At 63.8% G+C, this 20,585-nt stretch overlaps 2 protein-coding genes across 2 annotated transcripts; one reads left to right on the top strand and one right to left on the bottom strand.

Moving 5' to 3' along the window:
- Window positions 1-3,435: 3,435 nt before the first annotated feature.
- On the top strand, window positions 3,436-11,182 carry MIOX (myo-inositol oxygenase). Its single transcript, XM_014600627.3, has 10 exons — window positions 3,436-3,543; window positions 7,810-7,890; window positions 8,057-8,137; window positions 8,293-8,455; window positions 8,536-8,603; window positions 9,725-9,834; window positions 10,008-10,075; window positions 10,446-10,495; window positions 10,575-10,687; window positions 10,793-11,182. Exons 1-10 carry the CDS (start codon window positions 3,526-3,528, stop codon window positions 10,899-10,901), a joined length of 861 nt encoding a protein of 286 aa, XP_014456113.3. The 5' UTR covers window positions 3,436-3,525; the 3' UTR covers window positions 10,902-11,182.
- Window positions 11,183-11,510: 328 nt separating this feature from the next.
- Window positions 11,511-20,438, bottom strand: LMF2 (lipase maturation factor 2). Its single transcript, XM_059725598.1, has 14 exons — window positions 20,286-20,438; window positions 19,847-20,100; window positions 18,438-18,466; window positions 17,619-17,815; window positions 16,937-17,115; window positions 16,337-16,475; window positions 15,923-16,057; window positions 15,375-15,480; window positions 14,598-14,694; window positions 13,825-14,007; window positions 13,245-13,413; window positions 13,001-13,112; window positions 12,560-12,668; window positions 11,511-12,462 (listed from the first exon to the last, which is right to left on the bottom strand). Exons 1-14 carry the CDS (start codon window positions 20,380-20,382, stop codon window positions 12,145-12,147), a joined length of 2,124 nt encoding a protein of 707 aa, XP_059581581.1. The 5' UTR covers window positions 20,383-20,438; the 3' UTR covers window positions 11,511-12,144.
- Window positions 20,439-20,585: the final 147 nt, after the last annotated feature.

The raw sequence follows: 20,585 nt of genomic DNA, 5'->3' as shown, positions 1-20,585 counted from the left end.
AGCGCTGACCGGAGGGCGGCTGTTCTTAGGCAGCAAACGTTTAGAAAACAATCTCAACTCCTTCCCTTCCCTTGTGCCTTGGTGGCCAAATCTGCCTCCCCTTCTGCACTGCTCATCCCTGCACATCCTTGCACAGCACCCAAGGACGTGAGCTCTAGCCTGCAAAAGCTTGTGCTCTCTATATCTCTACTTTAGTTAGTCTATAAAGTGCAAATCTACCCTGCCTTCATTCTGTATCGTAGAGCCGGGGGCTGGCAGGGAGCTCCAGACATCGCATCTAGTCCGACCCCTGCTTGAGGCAGGCTCAGCCCTGTCCAAACCAGCCCAGGCAAACCCATCATCTAGCCTCTTGGTAGAGCTACCGTCAACCCAACACAACGTAAGACCTGAACCTGTGCCAGGGAAAGCCAGGGGACCAAGGCAGCCAACGTCCTGCTGCTGTAAAAGTTGTTAATGCAACTCCAGAGAGCCCAGGTCAGGCCATGCCCCTGCTGCATAGGAAGGCAAACCCCCCCAGTCTGCACCAGTCTGAGCAGAGGGAAGGGGGCTGTGCCAGGGGCGACTATGTCGTGTGGCTCCAAGGTCGGACACGGGAAATCCTCACTGCTTTTAGCAAGGTGCAGCACCCGGGGCGGTTACGTGGCATCCAGGGCAGTGCCAGCCTCTGCTGTGCCCATTGCGGGGGCAAGATCAGCCCCCGCTGTGACAACGGCTGCTGCGCTGCCACCCCCTCCATGCAGCGACTTGCTGTTCAGGTGCAACGGGACCAGCTCATACGAGGGGTGACACGGCGGGGGCCTGCGATACCAGGGCGCTGGGCTCTGGGGGCCAGGAGACCCCTCTCAAGCCGGTGTCCCTATGGCCTGGGTAATGCCTCTCCATGAAGCAGACAGGGCTTTACTGGGGTTGTGGAACAAGGTCCCCTGGGAATGAAACGTTCCCACCATTTCTCCGAGCTCTGCATGCACATCTCTGCCTCGTCCTCATGGATGAGGGCAGGGAGCATCAAAAGCCCAGTCTAAAACCGCCCCTTCAGGCAGCCGCTATTAGCCAGAGCACTTAATGAGCCCAGGGAAGATGCTCTGATTTTGCAGCGATGAAGCAGGAGGAGACCCTGCATTGAACACGCTTTAACAAGCTCCATGAAGAGGTGCAAAGTGGAGTACTTGCAGACTGCAAACCTCTGCCCTAGCAGCGTTTCCAGGCACAAAGATTCAGTTTTCAGCGACTCCATCCCCTTCGTTGTCTCTCTCTGGTGAATGGGCATTTATCCATTATTTCGTGCCCTCCTCCACGCTGAGTATGCAGGCCCATGCCCCACCACGGAGTTGGATGCTGTTCGTCATCTTGGATATCCGGAGGGTGTTTTCACCGTAACATCTGGATGCTTCACGATCGCTAATTCGATAGAGCCACGGCAGGTCGCACTGGGCAATGCACTGCCTTGCTTTGCAACGTGTAGCTTCATGGCAGAGGGTTTCCACCTTTTTGAGACTCACTCCTTAGTCTCCCGGCGCCCCTCGGAAAAGGGCCGGCTCTTAGTTTTCACTTGGTTTTTTGGCTGCATAAAATTGCTGGAGCAAATCTCCAGTTGCAGGCAACTCAGGCAGACCGCAGCAGGGCCGGCGGGTTTCAACACTCCTGGTTTCTATTTAACATCTCTGGGGTTAGCTCGGGAATCATGTCTGCGCCTCTAACAGCGCTAACAACACACGGCCCCATGCTGCACCCTTGAAAGGATCTCAGGGCACCCCAGGGTGCTGTAGATGGGTTGAGAATCTATTTTCCAACCTCAATGCACAGCTATTTAAATGCAATTCCCTAAATGTTTTAAGAGCTTAAATGTTGCACAAAAGCCCAGAAACCCCATCACGCAGGACACCGCCGAGCTGGGCTGGCTGCAGAGCTGAGGTCTGGTGCAGCAAAGGCTTTGCTCTAGGTCAAGGGTGGATTGACCCATAGCGGCAGCCGTCTAACCTAAGCCCTCGCCCTCTGCACCCCTGCTTCCTTCATTCCCTCTGTATTCTGAGTCCCAACGGCGCTGCGCTGAGACCACTGGACCCCCGGGAAATCCTCGCTCAGCCCCAGGCTGTAGCAAGCTCAGCTGTTTTGCAGGATGGAGCAGGCAGGCCTGTCAATACGCAGGGACCGGGGGTGCTCTGCAGTGAAGGATGGGAGAGGTCCCGCCTCGCACGGTGAGTCTGTATCTTGTCCTCAGGGACGGCCGAACCTGCTTAGCTGCAGCGCTCCACATCAATGAATTCCTGCGCAGACGCCTGGCCTGGGAAATGTCAGTGCAAGCGATTACAGCTGGGCATCGCTACCATCTCTGCTGAGGCCGGGCTGCACCAGAAACGCGGTGCGGCGCCGGCCAAGCCGGCTCTGCGATTTCTTGCAGACAGCAGAATATATCACTGAGGTCAGAAACCAGCTGGCCCCAGCCTGAGCATCCCCCCGGCAGCCACTTGCACTTCCAAACCAACGTTTCCCACGCTGTAGAGAGATCAACATCCACCTCCTCCCTCCGGGCACCGACGTGGGCCGGTTTTTGCTTTCCCTGGGCCAGGAGCACAATAAGATGACGAACGAAATCTAATGAGGCGTGTTTTCCACCCAACTGCAGTCGCAAGGAGCCAAATGCTCCCCGTGCGGAGAAGCAGCTGGGGTTGCGCGGTCCCGTCGCTGCCTGAGTTACCCGGAAAGAGCCTGGGCACCGTGGGGGAGATGCCTAGACGAGCGCATGGAGAGAAGGATAGCTACCCCAAGTGACTTAGGCTCGAGGGGGAGGCCTGTAGGGTCAGGGGGACTGCATAGGTGCTTTGGGGTCCGGCTGCCCTTTGCATAGGGGATTTGTGCATGCGCTGCACCCCCTGGTCTTGGCCCAGGACTTGGAGGGGGGGCAGCTCTGGAGAAGGAGGCTTGTGCCTCCCTGGGACAAAGGATAACCTCCATCCCTGCTCTCCCGGATGGCACGGACATCCTCAGCCGAGACCCCTGCCCTCCATAGCCTCATTGGGGTGCAGGTGGGAGCCCCCTCCATGCTTCTTGACCGCCCGAGGACACTGCGATCTCCCACCCTGCCCTGAACGGTCCGGCCGCGCAAGGAGCCCTCCCCGGCGCGCTCCGCTGGGTACCCCCTCCGCGCCTGAGGCGGCGCTCCCCAGATGTGCCACTGGCTGGTGCCGCCTGGGTACACACGGCACACGTTCAGGCTTTTCTCCCCAGCAACCATCCCCGGCCCCTTCCTGCACATGCTCTTCCCCCCGCTCTGCCAGGGGCCCGTGGGCTCAAACATTAACTGCGACCCCCCAGAGGCCACTTCGGCGTCCGGAGAGTTTGGTCAAGGGCTGGTTAACTGGTGACTCATTGCTGCTCCGGCCGGCACAGGCTGTGACCAGCCCCAGCCCTTGCATAAGTCGTCCCCCCATATAACCCCCCGGAGGCATCTGTCCCAGCCCCAGAGGCGCCCGTCTCCCATCCTCACGCGCACAGCCTCCGTCCCGGGGCTGCAGGGAAGGAGCCGGGATGGAGGTCGTTCGCATGGTGAGTATGGACAAGCAGGCCGGACGGGGCCGAGGGAGAGGAAGAGCTCCCAAGTTGCTATGCCCTACCTGTCCCATGTCACCCCAAGCCCCGGCGGGGAGCGTACCTTGCAATGAGCTCCCGCGGCTCGCGCCTGCCTGGCTTCCAGTGTCCCAGGAGCTTCCATGGACCGGGTCAGACATGCCCCCATGGCCCCGAAGTACCCCTCACTGCCCTCTGTGCATTAACCCTGCCCCTCAGACACCCCCGGCTCCCCACATCTCCCCCATGCTCAGCCAGCTCCTTGCACCTGTGCTCCCACCCCTCCCCTCTCTGTCCCTGTCTCTGATTTGTCCTGGGTTCAAATGCCCAAAGGACAAAGCTGCCCAGTGCAGGGTCGTAGGTAGCAATGCAGCTGTATTGATGGGCTGCGGGGCTGAGCAGAGGCAGAGAAAACAGCCAGGATAAAAGAAGAAGAAAGGAGATCACGGCCTGTTAACACCTGTGGGGTGAAGAGATTAGCAGGAATCAAGGTGACAAGAGAGGAGACCTGGAATCCACCGGCTCCCTTGGCTCTGATTGCGCCTACCAGGCAACTGCTTTTAAACTTTGGAGCAGGAATCAAAGGGGGGTGTGATTGCATGACCAACCTCCCCCACTTCCCCCCATGGACAGTACTGACCCCATCCCACTGCCCTCTCCGGCCGCCCCGCAGAGCCTGATCCCCTGCTCCCAGACCCCTGCCCCTGGCAGATACCTGGTGCACCCTGCCCCCCTCAGCCTTCAATTGGGCAGCCCCCCATGCCCTCTCCTGCTGGCACAGACCCAGCCTGCCCAACAGGATCCTGCGTATTCAGGAGCTGTATTATCTGTGCTCATATATCGGGAGGCACGAAGGGCCATGCCCAGGCCACGGCCAGGCTTGAGCCACGTTGGAGTGTGCAAGGGGCCGGGCGAAGCGTCCGTGCACCCCCCTCGCCCGCAGGCTGATATCTGGCCCTACAGAAAAGAGCCAGCAGGATGGACCCACGGACACTGGGGCAGACAGGGCTCAGCAATGAGCACTTTGTGGCTCGTGTCATTTGGGGCTGGGGTCCACGCTTCCCGCTGCCACATTGCACAAAGCGGGTCCCTGCTGTGGACTTCCCCCATGCCCTTTTCATGCAGTGAAGTGCTGGGTGGAGCTGGAAATCCCTCCTGCCCTTCTCTTCCCTTTGCCAGGGTTTATTTCTTGCCCTCATCTAGCTGACGTATTCTCACTGGCATCCTTAACATTAAAGGAAGACCTGTAGACCCGGGGCCTTTCCTTCTCCCTAAAGGAACGCGTGCATTTTTAGGTGGCCAGCGCTGTTTTAGATAAAGCAGATCCAATGAGCCCATTAATCCATCTGCAGCGACACATGTACGGTCCACGGGGAGGGAGCGAATAACAGAGGAATAAAGGGGAGAGGTCTGGATGCACCCGTGCACTTTCCTTTTCTGAGATTAGATATTAGGTTAGGTACTAGGAAAAAATTCTCATGAGGAGGGTGGTGAAGCACTGGGAGAGGTTACCCAGAAAGGTGGTGGGGTCCCCATCTTTGGACGTTTTAAAGACCCAGCGTGCAGGTTTGGACCGTGTCTGTGATGCAGAAGCATCTGCAACACCTTCCTTAGAGCGCTGGTGGGCGACCAAATGCTCTGCTTCCTGCCACCATGCCTCCAGGCTGAGCCCTTAACAAACCCTCTGAGTTTCTCAAGCTCTTTATCTAGCTTTGCAGCCCTGGCTGTCAGCTCTTTGCACAGGCAGGCTTTGCTTGCTCAGGTGGCTGGTTTGCACTGTTAACTTTGGCGGATTCCCTTCCCGGGTCCAAGGGATCTCTGTCCCGTCCTGGCTTTGCTGGGCAGCCCTGCTGGGGTTGGCCTCGTCCTTCCTGCGACCACCTGTCCACTGCTGTCCCGGGGGTGCGCTATCCATGGCAGCTAGCTCGTGTAATCCAGCATCTCTCCAAAGTCGCTCTGAGCCCGCAGCTACCAGCTTCCTTTGCTTTTCCCTTTGGTCGAAATGAACCTTGGCACCGTTGATGCCATCCAGAACAGCCGCACTTTCCAGGGGTCCCCGCAGTGCCCAACCCAGCCTGGCAGTGGTGGGACCACATCAGAGCTCCTGAAAGGGGCTGGGTACCATACCCGCTGGGTCCTCTCCTTGCCCTGCGATGCATGGAGCCATGAGCCAGCCCAGGCCTTCCTCAGGTCCTGAAGGGAAGGGAGCTTTCCTGGGGGCATGAGGGGTGCAGCCGTGTAGCATTTCCCTGCCTGCTGGAAGACGTGCTCCAGCTGTGCTGGTCCCTGCACCCCTCATGCACGCACCCTCCTGGGGACATCAAGGACCTGGCACCCTTCAGCTATGACTGGGTGCTTCCCCCCTTGCAGGTATAACCCAAGGGGTCTGTTCCCATGCATGCTTCCCCCATGCCCCTGGTTCCCCCATGGTTCAACGCCCCCGTCTTGGGGACAAGCTGCGAGTTTGGCTCATGCATATTCCCTTGGCTTTCCTGCCGGCACGTCAGGCAGCATGCTAGCCCTCGAGCCCGGCTGGCTCCAAAGTACCCAGGTCCTGTTTCTTCCTGCTGGAAAGCCCGTCCATCTGGGTCCCGCTGTGCTGTGCCATCCATGCCATGTTGGGCCCGCGGTGCCCTTTGCCAGTGCTCCCAGCCTCTTGGACAAGGACGCAGCCCTTGGCAGGTCCCTTCTCTTTGCCAAGCTCAGGGTAGCGTAACACCACCGCGCTTGCTGCTTGTGCCGTCCTGGATGAACCCGGCACTGACCCTGCATGCTTGTTTGGGGCTCTGGGCTTTTCCCCAGAAGTATTTGGGGCCTCCCCTCCCTCTGAGAGCAGCACATCAGCCTGGCCCTGGACAGGAGATTTGCTTGGCCAAGTCTCCCTGTTGTTGAGGGTCAGTTCTGCTGCTCTGGTCATCATCTGGCCTCTCTTCAGGGGCTCCAGCCCCCAGATTTTGGGGTGGCCCTTCAGGCTCTGCGGGCAAGGGATATTTGCACCTTACAGGCTACAAACAGACAATGCATTTATCCTGGGGTGCATCATGTTATCCCAGGACAAAGTGCAGTCATTTAGACGTCTGTGTTTGCTGTCCTGAGATAAAGCTTAGAAAGGTTCCCAGGATAAGAAGTACAGCTAGTTTATCCCGGGATGCCGCAGGGCACCTGGGATCGCATCCTGGAATCAAAGGCAGAACTTCACTAAACCCCGATCGCAAGGGCAGTGTGTGTATGTGCCCATCCCGAGGTATTTCTGATCCGGGTCAAACTCTGTCCAGGGACGAAGGCAGCGTCTGTTCAACCACCTCTGAGGTGTGAGCTCTCGTCACCGGGTGCTGATTAGGGAGGGCAGGGAGCAGAGCTACACGGGAGGCAGTCGCCTGAGCCCTGATAGTGCCCTCAATGCAAACCTGGGGCCCCTCCTTGGTTTCTTGGGATCTGCCGTCTTCCTCCCTGCCCCGTGCTACAGCTTCGGCAAAGAAACAGAGGTCGTAAGACCAGCAGAGCTGCCCTGGACCGGGTCAGACCCGGGTCTGTCGTGCCCGGTCTCCGGTGTCACACGGCAGACGGCGGAGGCTGGAAGGGAGAGCGGCTGGGTCTGCAATGCGGGTGTCTCTGCAAGCAGGGAAAGTGAGGCAGGGGCTCCCAGGGGCCCAATCCTGCGGGGTGAACAGGATGGGGCCCCTCACGTCCCAGGAGCACCTGCCCGGGGCAGCCGGAGAGCACGGGCAGCTCCAGGCCGCGCCGCACTTGCACTCGCATGCCATAAAGGGAACAGAGGTCCACTGCCCTGAACGACCTGCTGCTTCCACGCAGGCAGCTGGCACTGTGCAGATGTGCCCCCTCCGGGAGGGGGGCAAGACCAGCGCCAGCTGTGCGCAATGTAGCTTTGCCCCTGTGGCCACAAAGGAAGCCTGGGAAGAGCTTCTAGACAGCCAGGCATCGGGCCAGGGAGGCATGCAAGGCCAGCGCTTGACACACGGACACCGCGAGTGGCATGCAGATGTCTGTGCTGAGTCACAGACACAGTTGGATGGACAGATAGACAGAGAGAGACGCCCATCTGGCTGCACAGATAGGCGGGCACCCTGACATGCAGCTGGGCAGATAGGCAGGCAGGCATCCTGAACACACTCACACGCAGTCAGACGCATGGCTGGCCGTGCCGTTGACTCAACCCATGCCGGTGGGGTGGAGGGGCTGGGAGGCCACGTGTCCGTCCTCCCCTCACGGCTCCTGTCCCCCCAGGATGCAGACCCCTCGCAGACGTACCGTCCAGAGGCAGGGGCAGTGCCGGGCAAGCCGAAGGCAGACTTCAGGAACTACACGGTGAGCTCCTGCCTCCCCCCCGGATGCTGGGGCACCGGGATCAGCCCCAGCTGGGCAGGGACAGGACCGGAGGCTGCTGCTGGCAAAGGCCGGCACTGCCACGCTTGCCCCAGGCAATGTTCCCGACCTGCCCCTGGCGTGCCTCTGAGGCTGGGTGCCATTGCAGGATGGCACGCTCCTGGACCGTGTGTACAACACTTACCTGCTCATGCACACGCACCAGACCGTTGACTTCGTCCGCAGGAAGGTACGTTCCCCACCCCTGGCACACGGCCACCCCTTCCCCAGAGTCCGGGAACGACCTGCCTCGGACGGGCCCTGACCCCAGGGTGGGGGCTGGGGTGACCCCCCAGTCCCGGCCCTGGTGCTCGAGCCAGGGGCTCACGGCCAGGCCGTCCCCAGCACGTGGAGTACGGGGCCTGCTCCCATCGCCGCCTGAGCATCATGGAGGCCCTGGACCTGCTGGACAACTTGGTGGACGAGTCGGACCCGGACGTGGACTTCCCCAACTCCTACCATGCCTACCAGACAGCCGAGGGCATCCGCACGGCGCACCCCGACAAAGGTGGGAATGGGGGGAGCCCTGGGGCACCCTGCTGCTCCCTGGGGTGCCCGCCTGACGCCGCCCCTGCCCTTGCCTTGCAGACTGGTTCCACCTCGTGGGGCTGCTGCATGACCTGGGGAAAATCCTCGCCCTCTCCGGGGAGCCGCAGGTGAGTGGTGGGCCCCGGGGATGTCTGCTCCGAGCAGGGTGCATGTGCTGGGCGCGGAGGAGCAGCCTGTGGAGGCAGGAGCTGGCTCCCCTGCCTGTTCTGGAAGGGGGACACCGACTTGTTCCTCCGGGCATGGCCTCCGCATCAGACCGGACTGGACCTTAAAGGCTGCAAGGGAGAGAGGAGCAGGGGGGAAAACCCTGCTTGGACCCCGTCATCTCCCGTCCAGCTCCGCTCTCCGCCCCCGCGTGACACAGGCCTATTTGCTAAGTTAAGGGATCATGGGCCAGTGCCCACCAAGAAAGACTCTAAGCCTCCCTCAAAAAGGCTACTGAGAAAGCAGGTATTGATGTCCTGGGGCAAGGTCAAAGGCAAACAGGGACAGGAGCTCACAGGTTCAAAACAAGGGATCTGAAAGGGGAGAGCCCGTGGGACAGCGCACACTGGCCCTCCAACCAGTCCAAGCTGCCAGTGGACACTGCCCAGGGAAACTGCCCGGGACCAGGGGTAGGAAAGCTGCCCCATGGTTTTTGGGGGTCACCTAGCCAGACCCCCCTTCCCAGTGAGGTAGACTGCTAGCTTGGCCAAGGCCAGGAGGAGGTTGGCCAGGAGGTCCCAGGACTTTGTGGGGTTGCAAGATGGTCCTGGGTCTGATCCAGTCTCCACTGGCTCTTGCACTGAGCCCCCCCATCTAGGTCATGGCCGCCGCAGCCGGAGCTGCTTGTGTGTCACACTCAGGCACTAGTGCATGTGCGCCACGGGCAGTGGCAGGGCCGGATCCCTGACCCGGCCGTGCTGCACCCCAGCCAGCAGGGCCAGAGGATGAGGGGCTCTCAGCTGGCAGCGGCAGTAGGGTGGTGCCCTCGGCGTGCAAGCGCTGTGGCCAGGTCCCCATGAAATTAAACAGAGGAGAAAGGGCAGCCAGGGATGCACGAACACGCTCAACCCTGGAGGAAGGAGCCGGCAGGACTCTCGGCTCCACGTGGCGGCCGGACCCAGTAGGCGTGCACGGGGCTGCATGGTTTTCCAGCAATGGGAAGCAGCATCATCCCAGGTGCCAAGGACGGGCGTTTCATGGGCACGGGCAGCCTGCTCCAGCCCCATCCATGCTCTCCCTGCAGTGGGCCGTGGTGGGTGACACCTTCCCCGTGGGCTGCAAGGTCCAGAAGTCGGTCGTCTTCAGCGACTCCACCTTCCACGACAACCCCGACACCCGCAACCCCCTGTACAAGTGAGCGCCCTGACCCCGGCCCCAAGACCCTCCCTGCCCCCAGCTGCTAACCCTGGCATGACGGCCTCCTGCACTGCTCCCCATGGGGCCGGGCACCCTGACCCCGGGGGCCCACCGAGCAGGGTGGGGGGAGGCTAGCAGGATCTACTCTGACACCCCTCTCCCTCGCTCAGCACCGAGTACGGGATGTACCGGCCCCACTGCGGCCTGGAGAACGTGCTCATGTCCTGGGGCCATGACGGTGAGGACACGCCAGGACCTGGGGTGGGAATGCACAGATGGGGTGCATGCCGGGAAGGGGCAGCATCCATCCGTTTCCCGGCCAAGGACAGACAGGGGAGGGAGTGGACCAAGGGCGATGGGTCCATCAGTGGCGGAGGGAGCAGCAGACCCCAAGATCTGTCCGAGGCCGAGTGCTTGATCCTCTCGGCGCTGCCGCGCAGTTGCTTCCCCTGCGATGGGCTGTTGCGGTGTCAGGCACCAGGGCCGACGCTTGCAGACACGAGCAGGGTGTCCAGCGCACGCCCGGCCTCCGAGGCGAGCTGGGGGCACAGGCCGAGCGGGGTGGCGGGAAGGGGGCCTGGCGCTGACCCGCTGCTCTCTGCCTGCAGAGTACATGTACAAGGTCATGAGGTTCAACAACTTCTCCCTCCCCCCGGAGGTACGTGAGGCCAGGTCAGGGGTGGCGGGGGGCTGAGACCTGGCTGGGGCGGCCCCGTCACCGCGCTGTGCCCCTGCAGGCCTTCTACATGATCCGCTTCCACTCCTTCTACCCCTGGCACACCTGCAGCGACTACATGCACCTGTGCAGCCCTGAGGACCGGCGTATGCTGCCCTGGGTGCAGGAGTTCAAGTGCGTGTCCCTGGGCGAGGAGGCTGGCAAGAGCTGGGTGGAAAGGCGGGGCAAATTGAGGAGGTCCTGCCTTTAACTTGGCCCTTGCCATCTGCTCCCTGGCAGCAAGTTCGACCTGTACACCAAGAGCGAAGACCTACCTGAGGTGAAGCAGCTGAGATCCTACTACCAGTCCCTCGTGGACAAGTACTGCCCCGGGCAGCTGTACTGGTGACGGGGGGCCTGGCCTGTAGCTTCCAGGGCTGGGCATGGGGGAGAGACGGCAGCGCCGCTCAGCGGGGAGGGGTGCAGGTTCCTGCTGATGTCTCGGAAAAGAGGCCTCCCCAGGACATCCTCTCTGCACTCCCGGGCACAAAGCTTCCCACCCACCCCACATCGCCAGCCAGGGGCTGCACCTGCACGAAGATGGGTGTGGAGAAAGCAGTGCAGCCCAAATGACCACGACCCCAAGAAGCACTTCCTTGTGCAAACATAATAAAGCCTGTGCTGCGCGCGCTCACCTGTCGGCTGCCTCAGCGCGGCCCTGCTCGACACCCCTGGGCAGGGGTAAAACAGTAGATGCAGGGCCCTGACCCTGTGCAGGGCAGGAGGGTGGAGGGCCCTAGCTGATGCTGGCACAGGAGGGCTTGCTCTCCCCTCAGCCCTGCTTGCTGTAAGTGCTACCCCTTGCCCCAGCTCCACGGCCCCTGGCAGGAGGGGCTGCACTGGCCTCCACTGCGAGCACCTGCATCCAGGGGGGCACGGGCTCCGGGGGATGTCAGCAAGGGCAGGGACCCCTTACACGCGGTCCTGCTGCAGGCTGGGACAGGCAGAAACCCAGGCCTGGAATGTCAAAGCTTTATTTAGAAAACTAGGAAACGTCTCTGTTGGGGGCAGCAGCTGGAAGAACGTGACAGCGGGGCCCTGCCGCAGCTGAGCGGAAAGCAGGCCGCGGGCCCCAGCACTGCTCCGGACCGGGGACCCTCCTGCCCAGGGCTGAGCCCCGCAGGGGGCACGGGAGGAGAATAAGCGAAGTGGTTTGGATAGAGGCAGAAAGGCCCCGTGAGCACCCACGGAGGGTCGTAACAGCAGGTGGGGTCCCAACACGACCCTGAGCTGCCAGGCACGTGGGGGGCAGTGGTCACCCCACGGCACAGCTGCTGGAAGCACCATGCCGGCCCCGGCAGACCTGCAGGTGCCAGATTTGGAGCTGAAGGCACAGACCTGGAGGGCTAGGCAGGCCGTGGGGAAGGGAGCGCACCCACCACGGCCCTTCTCCAGCCCAGCAGGGACCGACGAATGGGGCCCGGTGTCTGGGGGAAGGGGAGGGGAGGTGTCAGGGGCACCCGGGCCCCAGCAGAGCCAGGACCCACACGGCTGCGGTCGGAGGAGGCTGAGACCTGGGGGGGTCGCGAGTGCAGACACAAGGCGCCGTCAGTCCATGCCCGGAAGACTGGGGGGGGTCGGTGCGCTGGCGGCTACTTCTTGGTGGTGCGGACACGGCCCTCGCCCTTCTCCTCGGCCTCTCGCCGCCGCACCTGCCCGTTCTTGTCGCTGCCGCCGGGGTCCCCGCTGGCGCCGCCCCCCTCCAGCCGTGGCCGGGGGCCTTTGTGCCGCCCGCTGGGGGTGCCGCCCGGCGCCCGGCTGCCCAGCGCCCGCAGGAGGTGGATGGTAGCGGCCATGAGGTACAGGGTCCACAGCAGGGTGGGGGCCGTGTAGGGGCGGCTCAGCTTGCGCATGAACTGCAGGAGCCGCGGCAGGGTGGCCTCCGCCGGACGCTTCAGGGGAGACTTGTCCTGCAGGGAGGTGGACGGGGCAGCCGTGAGGGGGGCCGGGCGCTTCCCAAGCCTGGCACGCAGCCCCCCGGCCCACGGCCCTGCCGGCGGTGCTTACCTTGAGCCCGTGCTGGCTGAGCAGGGCGTCCAGCGTGGGGTCTCCCAGGGACACGGTGGGGTAGAACTGCTCCATGTGCTGCCGCCGCCACCACTGCTGCGGGGGCTCCCTGCGGGACGGACAGGCTCAGCCCAGCCCTCCGCTCCCTCCCCAGGGGGTGGTTTTGACCCACCAGCTGACCCCACCGCCCTCCATAGGATTGGGGGCACCTGCCTTTCTGCTGCTCGTTCGGACCAGGCAGAGCGCTGCAGGGATCACCCTGCCTGTGGTGTGGGGAGCTATTCTCCGCAGGCCAGCTCCCTCCCTAGGGCTGCAGCTGGGCCCCGACCCTATCTCCGTCCCATGCACGGTCACCCAAGTGCTCCGTCAAAGCCCAGCAAGCCCAGCTCCCCCCTCCACGCCCTGGAGGCCACGGGGGACCCCCCACCCCCCAGCACTTACCCCTTGCTGGAGCTCTCTGTGAACCAGTACTTGTAGAGCTGGGCTCGGAGGTAGGTGGGCGGCTGCGCGCTGAACGGGTAGTTGGACTCGTCCACCTGGATCAGGCGGATCACTGCAGGGACCAGGGGGTATCAGCTCAGGACCCCACGCTATGCCCGGCCCCAGCCCTACGGGGCCAGCGAGTGGCAGGAGGGCCGGCTGAGGGCGCACACCCAGACGTACATCCCCACCACCCCTTGCTCACCTTCCTCCTTGCCCTGCAGCAGGCGGTACACGAAGCTGGTGAACCAGGGGCTGTGGGTGTGGGGCCCCAGGGCCGCAAACCACATCTGCCAGTCCAGGCGGGGCTGGTGGGGGGCCACCAGGGGCGGCGCCGCGCTGACGTTCCCCGGCTTGTACATGAACTCGATCTCCTGTGGCGATGGGGAGGGGAGGTTGGCGTTGCAGCCAGCAGTGCACCCCCTGTGCATGCATCACTGCCCCTCTCTGAAAGGCAGCTGGCTCTGGGGTGGGGGGGGCCGCAGCAGCGGCCAAAGGGACCAAGCCAAGGAGGGAGAGACAGCGACTGGCACGGGTATGCTGTGTGCTACGGACCCAGGGTGCTCGTGGGGCCCATGAGCTTTGGCTGGGGTGATGCATCAGCTCCCCAGAACCTGGGACACCCCGTGTGACACAGACCCTAATTAAAGCCCCTGATTCACAGCCTATAAACGCCAGGTCCTCAGATGGGAGACCCGGTGGCCCCCAAAGCCAGCAGGGTGACCCGGCTAAGCTGGGGGAACTTCATCGCTCACACCCCCACTCCTGCCCAGCCCTCCACTCACCGTCCAGTGCTCCCCGTCGTAGCTGCCTTCCAGCACCACCTCGGGACGGCCTCCCACCCCCGTCATGCGCCGGAAGAGCCCGTATGAGTTGGCCAGCTGGTAGCGGTCCACGGCACCGAACAGCTGGTGCAGGCTGGGCCACAGCTTCCCGTTTGACTCGTGCTCGATGTAGGTGAATGGTACCTGAGCAGCCACGGAGAAGACAGTCACGAGGCACGGACGGTTCTGACAGCACCCAAAACCTGCTGCCCGCCAGCCCCAGCCGCGCTGCCCTAAGCAGAACTCGCACCCGGAGCCACAAGAGCATCAGAGCTGCCGTGGACTGGGTCAGACCCAGGTCCGTCGTGCCCAGACTCCGGTGTCACGCGGAGCAGGGAGTGGAGGCTGGACAGGAGAGCGACTGGGTGCAAGCAGGGTTTCCCCTGCTCCCTCTCCCTTCCAGCCTCCAGCACTGAAAGTCCAGGCAATCTGATGCAGAGGCCATGCCCCTCGCTCCCATGCTCCATAGGTGCTTTAATCCCTAATTCCCAGGCTCAATATTCCCACGCACTGCTCCTTGCAATGCTGACACCACTGTCTACTATAGCTCAAAGCTGGGCCAGATCCCTGGGCTCCCATTCCCGCAGGCTTTCCGCCAGCAACCCCCACAGGCTCCAGCTTTTCCCTCTCCCCATGGCATTCGGCAGGAGGCCCAGCCCAGCCCCGCAACCCAGGTTGCCCTGTGCCCTCCCTGCTGCAGCAATGGGATGCTGGCTGCGGGTGCACGCACTCACCAGAGAGAGGCCGAACATCCCCAAGGTGGCGATGGTGAAGACGGCCCACTGCAGCGCAGCCCACAGCTTCCACAGGAAGCCCCGGATGCAGGCACACCTGGGGGAGCGAGCACGGGGCAGGTCTGGGTCAGATGCAGACACGTGGGAAGGGCTGCCGGCAATGCCCCCACTCCCTCCACAGCCAGCCTCACCCTGGGCACTAAGAGCCCGGGTCCTTCTGCTGTGGGGGTGTCCCAGGCTTCTGGGCTGTGCTGGTTGCCCCCTGCCCCCGTTTCTCCTCCATGTGTCGGGGGGTTTCAAGCCTCCTCCCGAGGCACTGGTGCTGCTGCAGCCCAGGCTGGGGAAGGGGCTGGACTGGGCCAATGCTCCTGCTGGCACCAAACCCGCAGGGTCCTGGCTGGAGGGTCTTGCCCCTGCACTCAGGCTGCACTGGGGCAGGGAGGGATTTCCCCCGTTCAGACTGGTTGCGCTGGGGGGTCTTGCCTCCCTCTGCAGCGGGGGCACGGCCTCGTCCTGGGCTCTCTGCAGTGCCCACGACCCCGCAGGATGTTGGTGGCCGTAGCCCCCCTGCTTTCCCAGGGGCGGGGATGATGCCTGAGGTTGCGTCAGGGGTGACTGTGTCGTGTGGCTATAAGGTCGGGCACAGGTTTGTCTGGACTGGTTTGGACGGGGCTGATCCTCTCTGCCAGCCTCACAGCTTTAAGGGTCTATGATTTTGGGCTCCACAGCCTCTCCTCCATGCCTCCACCACCTCCCAGGCCCCCAGCGGTCACTCACCGGTACATGGACGAGAGGATCTCCCAGCCCAGGGAGAGCAGCCCCAGCCCGATGAGAGGCAACATCACGGTCTTCAACCACTGCATGAACTCATGGTAGGTGAAAGCTAAAGGGGGGGGCACACAGCAGTCAGCTAGTACTAGGCAGGAGTGGACAGCCGCGGCCCCTACCCCCTCACCCCCTGGGGACGCGGCGGGGTGCAGGAGCCACAGGCACCGAGCGTGGAGAGGGCAGATCAGGCTGAGAGCTGCCGGGCCCAGGCTGCTCAGACGTACCAGAGCACGAAGGGAGCTTGGAACATGAGCTCCCAGGCATAGCACCACAAGCCGTTAACTCTTAAGCCTAATGATGGTGACTCGAGCGATGCTGTATCCGAGGCCTGGGGGCAGCCTGGCCAGCCTCAACCTGAAGGGGCTCTCCCAGCATGGTGAAACCCAGGGGCTGCTAGGGGTTGCATCCTGCTAGTGTCCTGGGGTTCGAGGGGGCACGCAGGCCCAGGTGTTGGACTTAGCAGGGCCCGCCCTGCAGCGAGGGGGGCAGTGCCATACCGATCTTGGATTCAACGTGCTGCTTCTCCCAGTTGATGCCCAGGCCGAAGTACAGGACGGTCCCGTAGAGCAGCAGCCCGTAGACCGTGAGCTCCACCAGCGCGGAGAGGAAGGAGGACAGGCTTGGCGGCCAGGCTGCGGGGAGGAGATGGGACAAGCCGCGTCACGACGGCTGAACGCTGCCAACACAGAGCTACCCGCCAGTGTCTGAAACGCAAGCCCTCTGTGTGGGGCGTTGACTCTGAAACCTAGCGATGGCTGCTTGAGCTGGGCTGGCAATGCTCTATCCAGCCACGCACTCCTCCCACAACTCCCCTAGCTGCACGGGGAAAAGGACCCACCCCTGCACCCATACCCAGGAATTGGGGGCGCTGAACCCAGAGGAGAATCTCCTCCTCCCCACAAGGGACTCACCGGTGCCGTGCCTCTTGCGGCTGCGCCCCAGCCAAAGCCCCACGTGCTCGTCGTCCAGCAGTGAGAAGGCCAGGACGATGGTGAGCAGGTTGAAGAAGTTGTAGTTGCCCGTGAGGATGATCAGCACCTGCAGCAAGACCTGTAGGGACCCTGGGAGCTCAGAGCCAGGGCGGGGGCACCGTACCAGAAGCCCCCTGACACCTTCCTGGGGGCTGGGGCGCCCCCTCCCACCCAGACCCTGCAGGGTAGGAGCTCTGCATGGCACTGATTGCTGCATGGCCTCCCAGCCCCATTCAATCTCTGCTGCCCAGACATGCAGGCGGCAGCCGCAGGACCCTCCTCCTGCTGGCGCCAGGGACCACAAGGCCAGGACTGTGGTGCAGGGAGATGCCTGGGGCTGGAGCGTGAGGGACAGGCCTGCTTTGCATTCAGCCCGGCTCCGTGGCTCCGAGCCTCAGAGGGTGTAGATGACAGCAGGACCCTGCTTTTGCCCACAGACCCTCAGGCATCAGTCTGTCCCCTGCAGCGAGGCTGGGACCCACACAGCCCATGGGGCAGGCACAGGGCCCCGGAGCCCCCAGGCCCAGCTGGACCACGCACCTGGCAGTAGAAGGCGAAGAGGCGGAGGCGGCGGATGGGCGCGAAGAAGAGGGGCGGCACGGCGATCTCGATGACGTAGGTGGCCACGACGCTGAGCTTCTGGAACCAGACGGGCAGCTGGTGGGCGTACCAGGCAGCTGGCGTGGGGATGCACTGCGTCTCGTAGTGGTAGGTCAGGGCTGCGGGCACACAGCGGGCCCCCGGGGCAGGCGGTCAGAGCGGGGCAGGTGCCTGGCACGGAGGGTAGCGAGAGGGTCTGGAGCAGGAGAGGGGCAGGGTGCGGGGGCAGACGGAGGGACACCACCCACAGACCAGGCCATACAATCGGAGTCCTAGAGTTACGGGGCTGGCAAGGAGCTGCGAGGTCGCATCCCGTCCAAGCCCTGCCTGAGACAGGATCAGCCCTGTCCAAACCAGCCCGGACAAACACTGTGCGCGGCCTTGGAGCTACATGACACAGCCCCAGGCATTGCCCCCGCCATACAAGGGGGCTGCCAACATCCTGCTGCTGCCAGGGGGGTCATGGATGTTGCAGAGATCCCAGGCCGACGCCGTGCCCCCGCTGCAGAGGAAGGCAAAACCCCGGAGGGGCAGCACGGCCCAGTGGGTGCAGGGGCTGGGACTCTGCTACCAGCACCAGGGCCTGCCCGGGTGGCCCTGAAGGGGAAAGCGGGGCCCTCACCTGTGAGCCCCCACCAGGTAGGGCAGCGACTGGTCAGCTTCACCACGCCCGAGGCGAACATGAGCCGGAAGAGCAGCCAGCGCATCAGCCAGAACGGGAGCCCGTCGTGGGGGCGCCAGGCCGTGCTGCGCCACTTCAGCAGGTGCAGCGGAGCCACCAGCACGGCCAGGAAGCCGATCTCCAGGAGCAGGCTGTCCCTGCGGGGAGAAGAGGGGACATACCCAGGGGTCAAAGCTAGGGAGCTTCGGCCGGAGGACAATATCCAGCGCCTGCCGGAGACCCCGGCCCTGGAGGAGCCGATAAAGGCATGTGCTGGCAGAGGGGCAGTCACACAGGGTTGCCCCCCACGACCGGGCACTCAGGCCTTGGTGGGGGCACAGAGCTGCTAGGACAGGAGCCGTGTTCCTCACTGCTTCTGGAGTCCACGTTCCTGCCTCGCCTCAGAGCAAGGGCCCCTGAAGCCCCCATGCCGGAGCCCCAAATGCCTCCGTCGCTGCAGCCCGGGTCCAAATGCAGCCTTGACCTCGCTTGTGGAGCTGCGGGAGGCCGCGACAGCCACGTCCTGGCTCCCACGTCACATCTCCACAGCCCCAGGCCACACGTAGGATGTGAAGCGTCATTCCCCTCCCTTCTCCTCCCCGCCCGGGTGGGGGGCAGCGCGTTGCTGGGATCAAGGGGCTGCTTGGCCTGGGACAACTCCAGCTTTGCTACGAACTCTGGGCAGCGAGGGTGCCAGGCAGCCCCAAGGCCCAGCTCCCACGTGTGTGCACACACATGTACACGCGTGCATGCGGACAGGCCAGCACGGGCAGCACTTACCACTGGAAGTACAGGAACACCTGCCCCACCTGCGGAGAGAGGGAGGGCCAGGGTGAGCAGGCACGGAGAAAGGTGCCCCCCACCCCTCCAGAAGGCACAGGGCGAACAGGGAGACAGAGACGTCTGGCTCCGTCGCCAGGATATCACCCAGCTCCCTGGAGCCGGGCCAAACCCAAGGACGGGGCCAAGGCCAGCCCAGAGAAAGACGGTGCCTGCGGCCGGTGTGCCAGGGCCGGGCCGTACCAGGAGCGGCAGCAAGAGGAGCCGCCCGGCTCTGGCCTAGCGCCCGGGACAGGTTTAGTCATTCCCGTCCGTTCTGGAGAGGCCCGAGGGTGCGAGAGGCTGCAGCTGGGGGGCAAAGGGCATCCGCGGGGGCAGCTTGTGCTGCACGGCCCCCGGGCCCTGCCCGCAGACCGATCGCTGCAGCTGCTCCGGAGGGAGGGAGCTGGGAGGAAGTCTCTCTCCAGCCTCCCCTTAAAAGGGCAGACGCAGCGAGTGCCCAGCCCAGCCCGGAGGAGGGAAACGCAGGCTCTGGGGGAGCTCCGGAGGGGGCACCCCCAGCCCCACGGCTCGGCAGCCCCTGCACCACGCGGCCCAGGCTCCCTGCCCCAAGGGGAACGCCTGGCGGGGGGGGGGGGGGGGGGCGGGGCTCAGCTGCAGCTGGGAAGAGGCAGGGCACTCGGACCCAGGGGGGTTCAGTGCTGCTGGGCCCAGATCTCGCGCAGGCCTTGCTGCACCCGGGCGCCGTGGGGGCTAACGCAGCCACTGCCCTGCAGGGAGCTCGCAGCAGGCTGCAGCATGAGCTTGACGTGTCCGGAGCTTATTTCCTTCGGTTTCGCGAGGAAGAGAAACTGCCCCCCCCTGCTCCCAGCAGCTGACTCACCCCCCCCCCCGCCAGCTCCTCAGAGCCAGACAGCGCTTCCACAGGCCAAACCCGCGTGCACACGTTACAAAGCCCCGGACGCTGCGGTGCACATGTCAAACACACTGTAACCGTGTGAATGCGTGTTAAACACGTGCGCACCAGGATAGAGTTGCGTACATGTTAAACAGGCTAGCGCTGCGTGTGCGCGCATGTTATGCACACGTTAAACAGCCCAGAATTGTGTGTTTTAAACAGGCTCAAACTGTGCACGCGTGTGTTAAACAAACTACTACTCTGCGTGGTGATGGTGTTAAACAGGCTACAACTGCGTGCGTGCTAGGCTAGAACCACGTGTGTGCACGAGTTTTAAATAGGCTAGAACTGTGCACGTGCGCGTGTTTGAACCAGGCGTGCGTATGTGTATGCCAAACCACGTGCACGGGTGTGTGCCCACGTGCGAAGCTATAAACGTATGTGCGTGTGTGAAGCAGCGTGCGAGCCTGACGGAGGCGTGCGGTCGTGGGGCGGGTCTGGGGGCACGTACCTGGTAGAGCGAGAGGTAGAGCGCCCAGAGCAGCAGGAAGACGAGGGCGTCGCGCAGGCGGTCGCACACCAGGGCGCCGAAGGAGGCCAGCACGCCCAGCAGGCACAGCAGCTCCATGCCCTGCTCCGTGTCCAGCCCCAGGCGCGGCCCGAGCCACAGCAGCGTGGGCGCGTCGCGCAGCTGCTCCCGCAGCGCCCGGCCCGTGAAGCGCAGCGTGCGGCGCGCCGGCAGCACCCCGTCCCGCCCGTACAGCCCTGCGCACAGCACACCGCCACCGCGTCAGGGCGGGCGTGCAGCACCGTGCACACCCCCTCCCCCTGCCCCACCCCACCCCACCCCCCTAGCGTGCACTGCACCGCACTGCAGTGTGTACTGCACTGCACTGCACTGCACTGCACCGCCCCCCCATGTACACAGTGCAGTGCCCCCCCCCCCGTACCGGGCAGCTGGCGGTAGAGCGAGGCGAAGGCGGCGAGGTAGGCGGCGGCGATGCCGGCCAGCAGCAGGCGGCGGGCCAGGCCCGCGGGGTCGCCCATGGCGGTGCGCGGCGCTGCACAGCTCCGGGAGCCGCCCGCCGACGGGGCGGGGCCCGCGCAGGACACGCCCCCACCGCCCCGCTCCGCCCCGCCTCGTACACGTCAGCGCGCGGCGCACGTCAACCTCGCGCGGGAAGCGCCAAACGGCCGCCGCGCCTCGGGCCGGCGGGGCGGGGCCCGCGCAGGACACGCCCCCTGCCCTC

The sequence above is a fragment of the Alligator mississippiensis genome, chromosome 4, assembly GCF_030867095.1.
Source record: "Alligator mississippiensis isolate rAllMis1 chromosome 4, rAllMis1, whole genome shotgun sequence".
Taxonomy (NCBI): domain Eukaryota; kingdom Metazoa; phylum Chordata; order Crocodylia; family Alligatoridae; genus Alligator; species Alligator mississippiensis.
The sequence above is the reverse complement of the archived record's forward strand: the minus strand, read 5'-3'. Positions and strand labels throughout refer to the sequence as shown.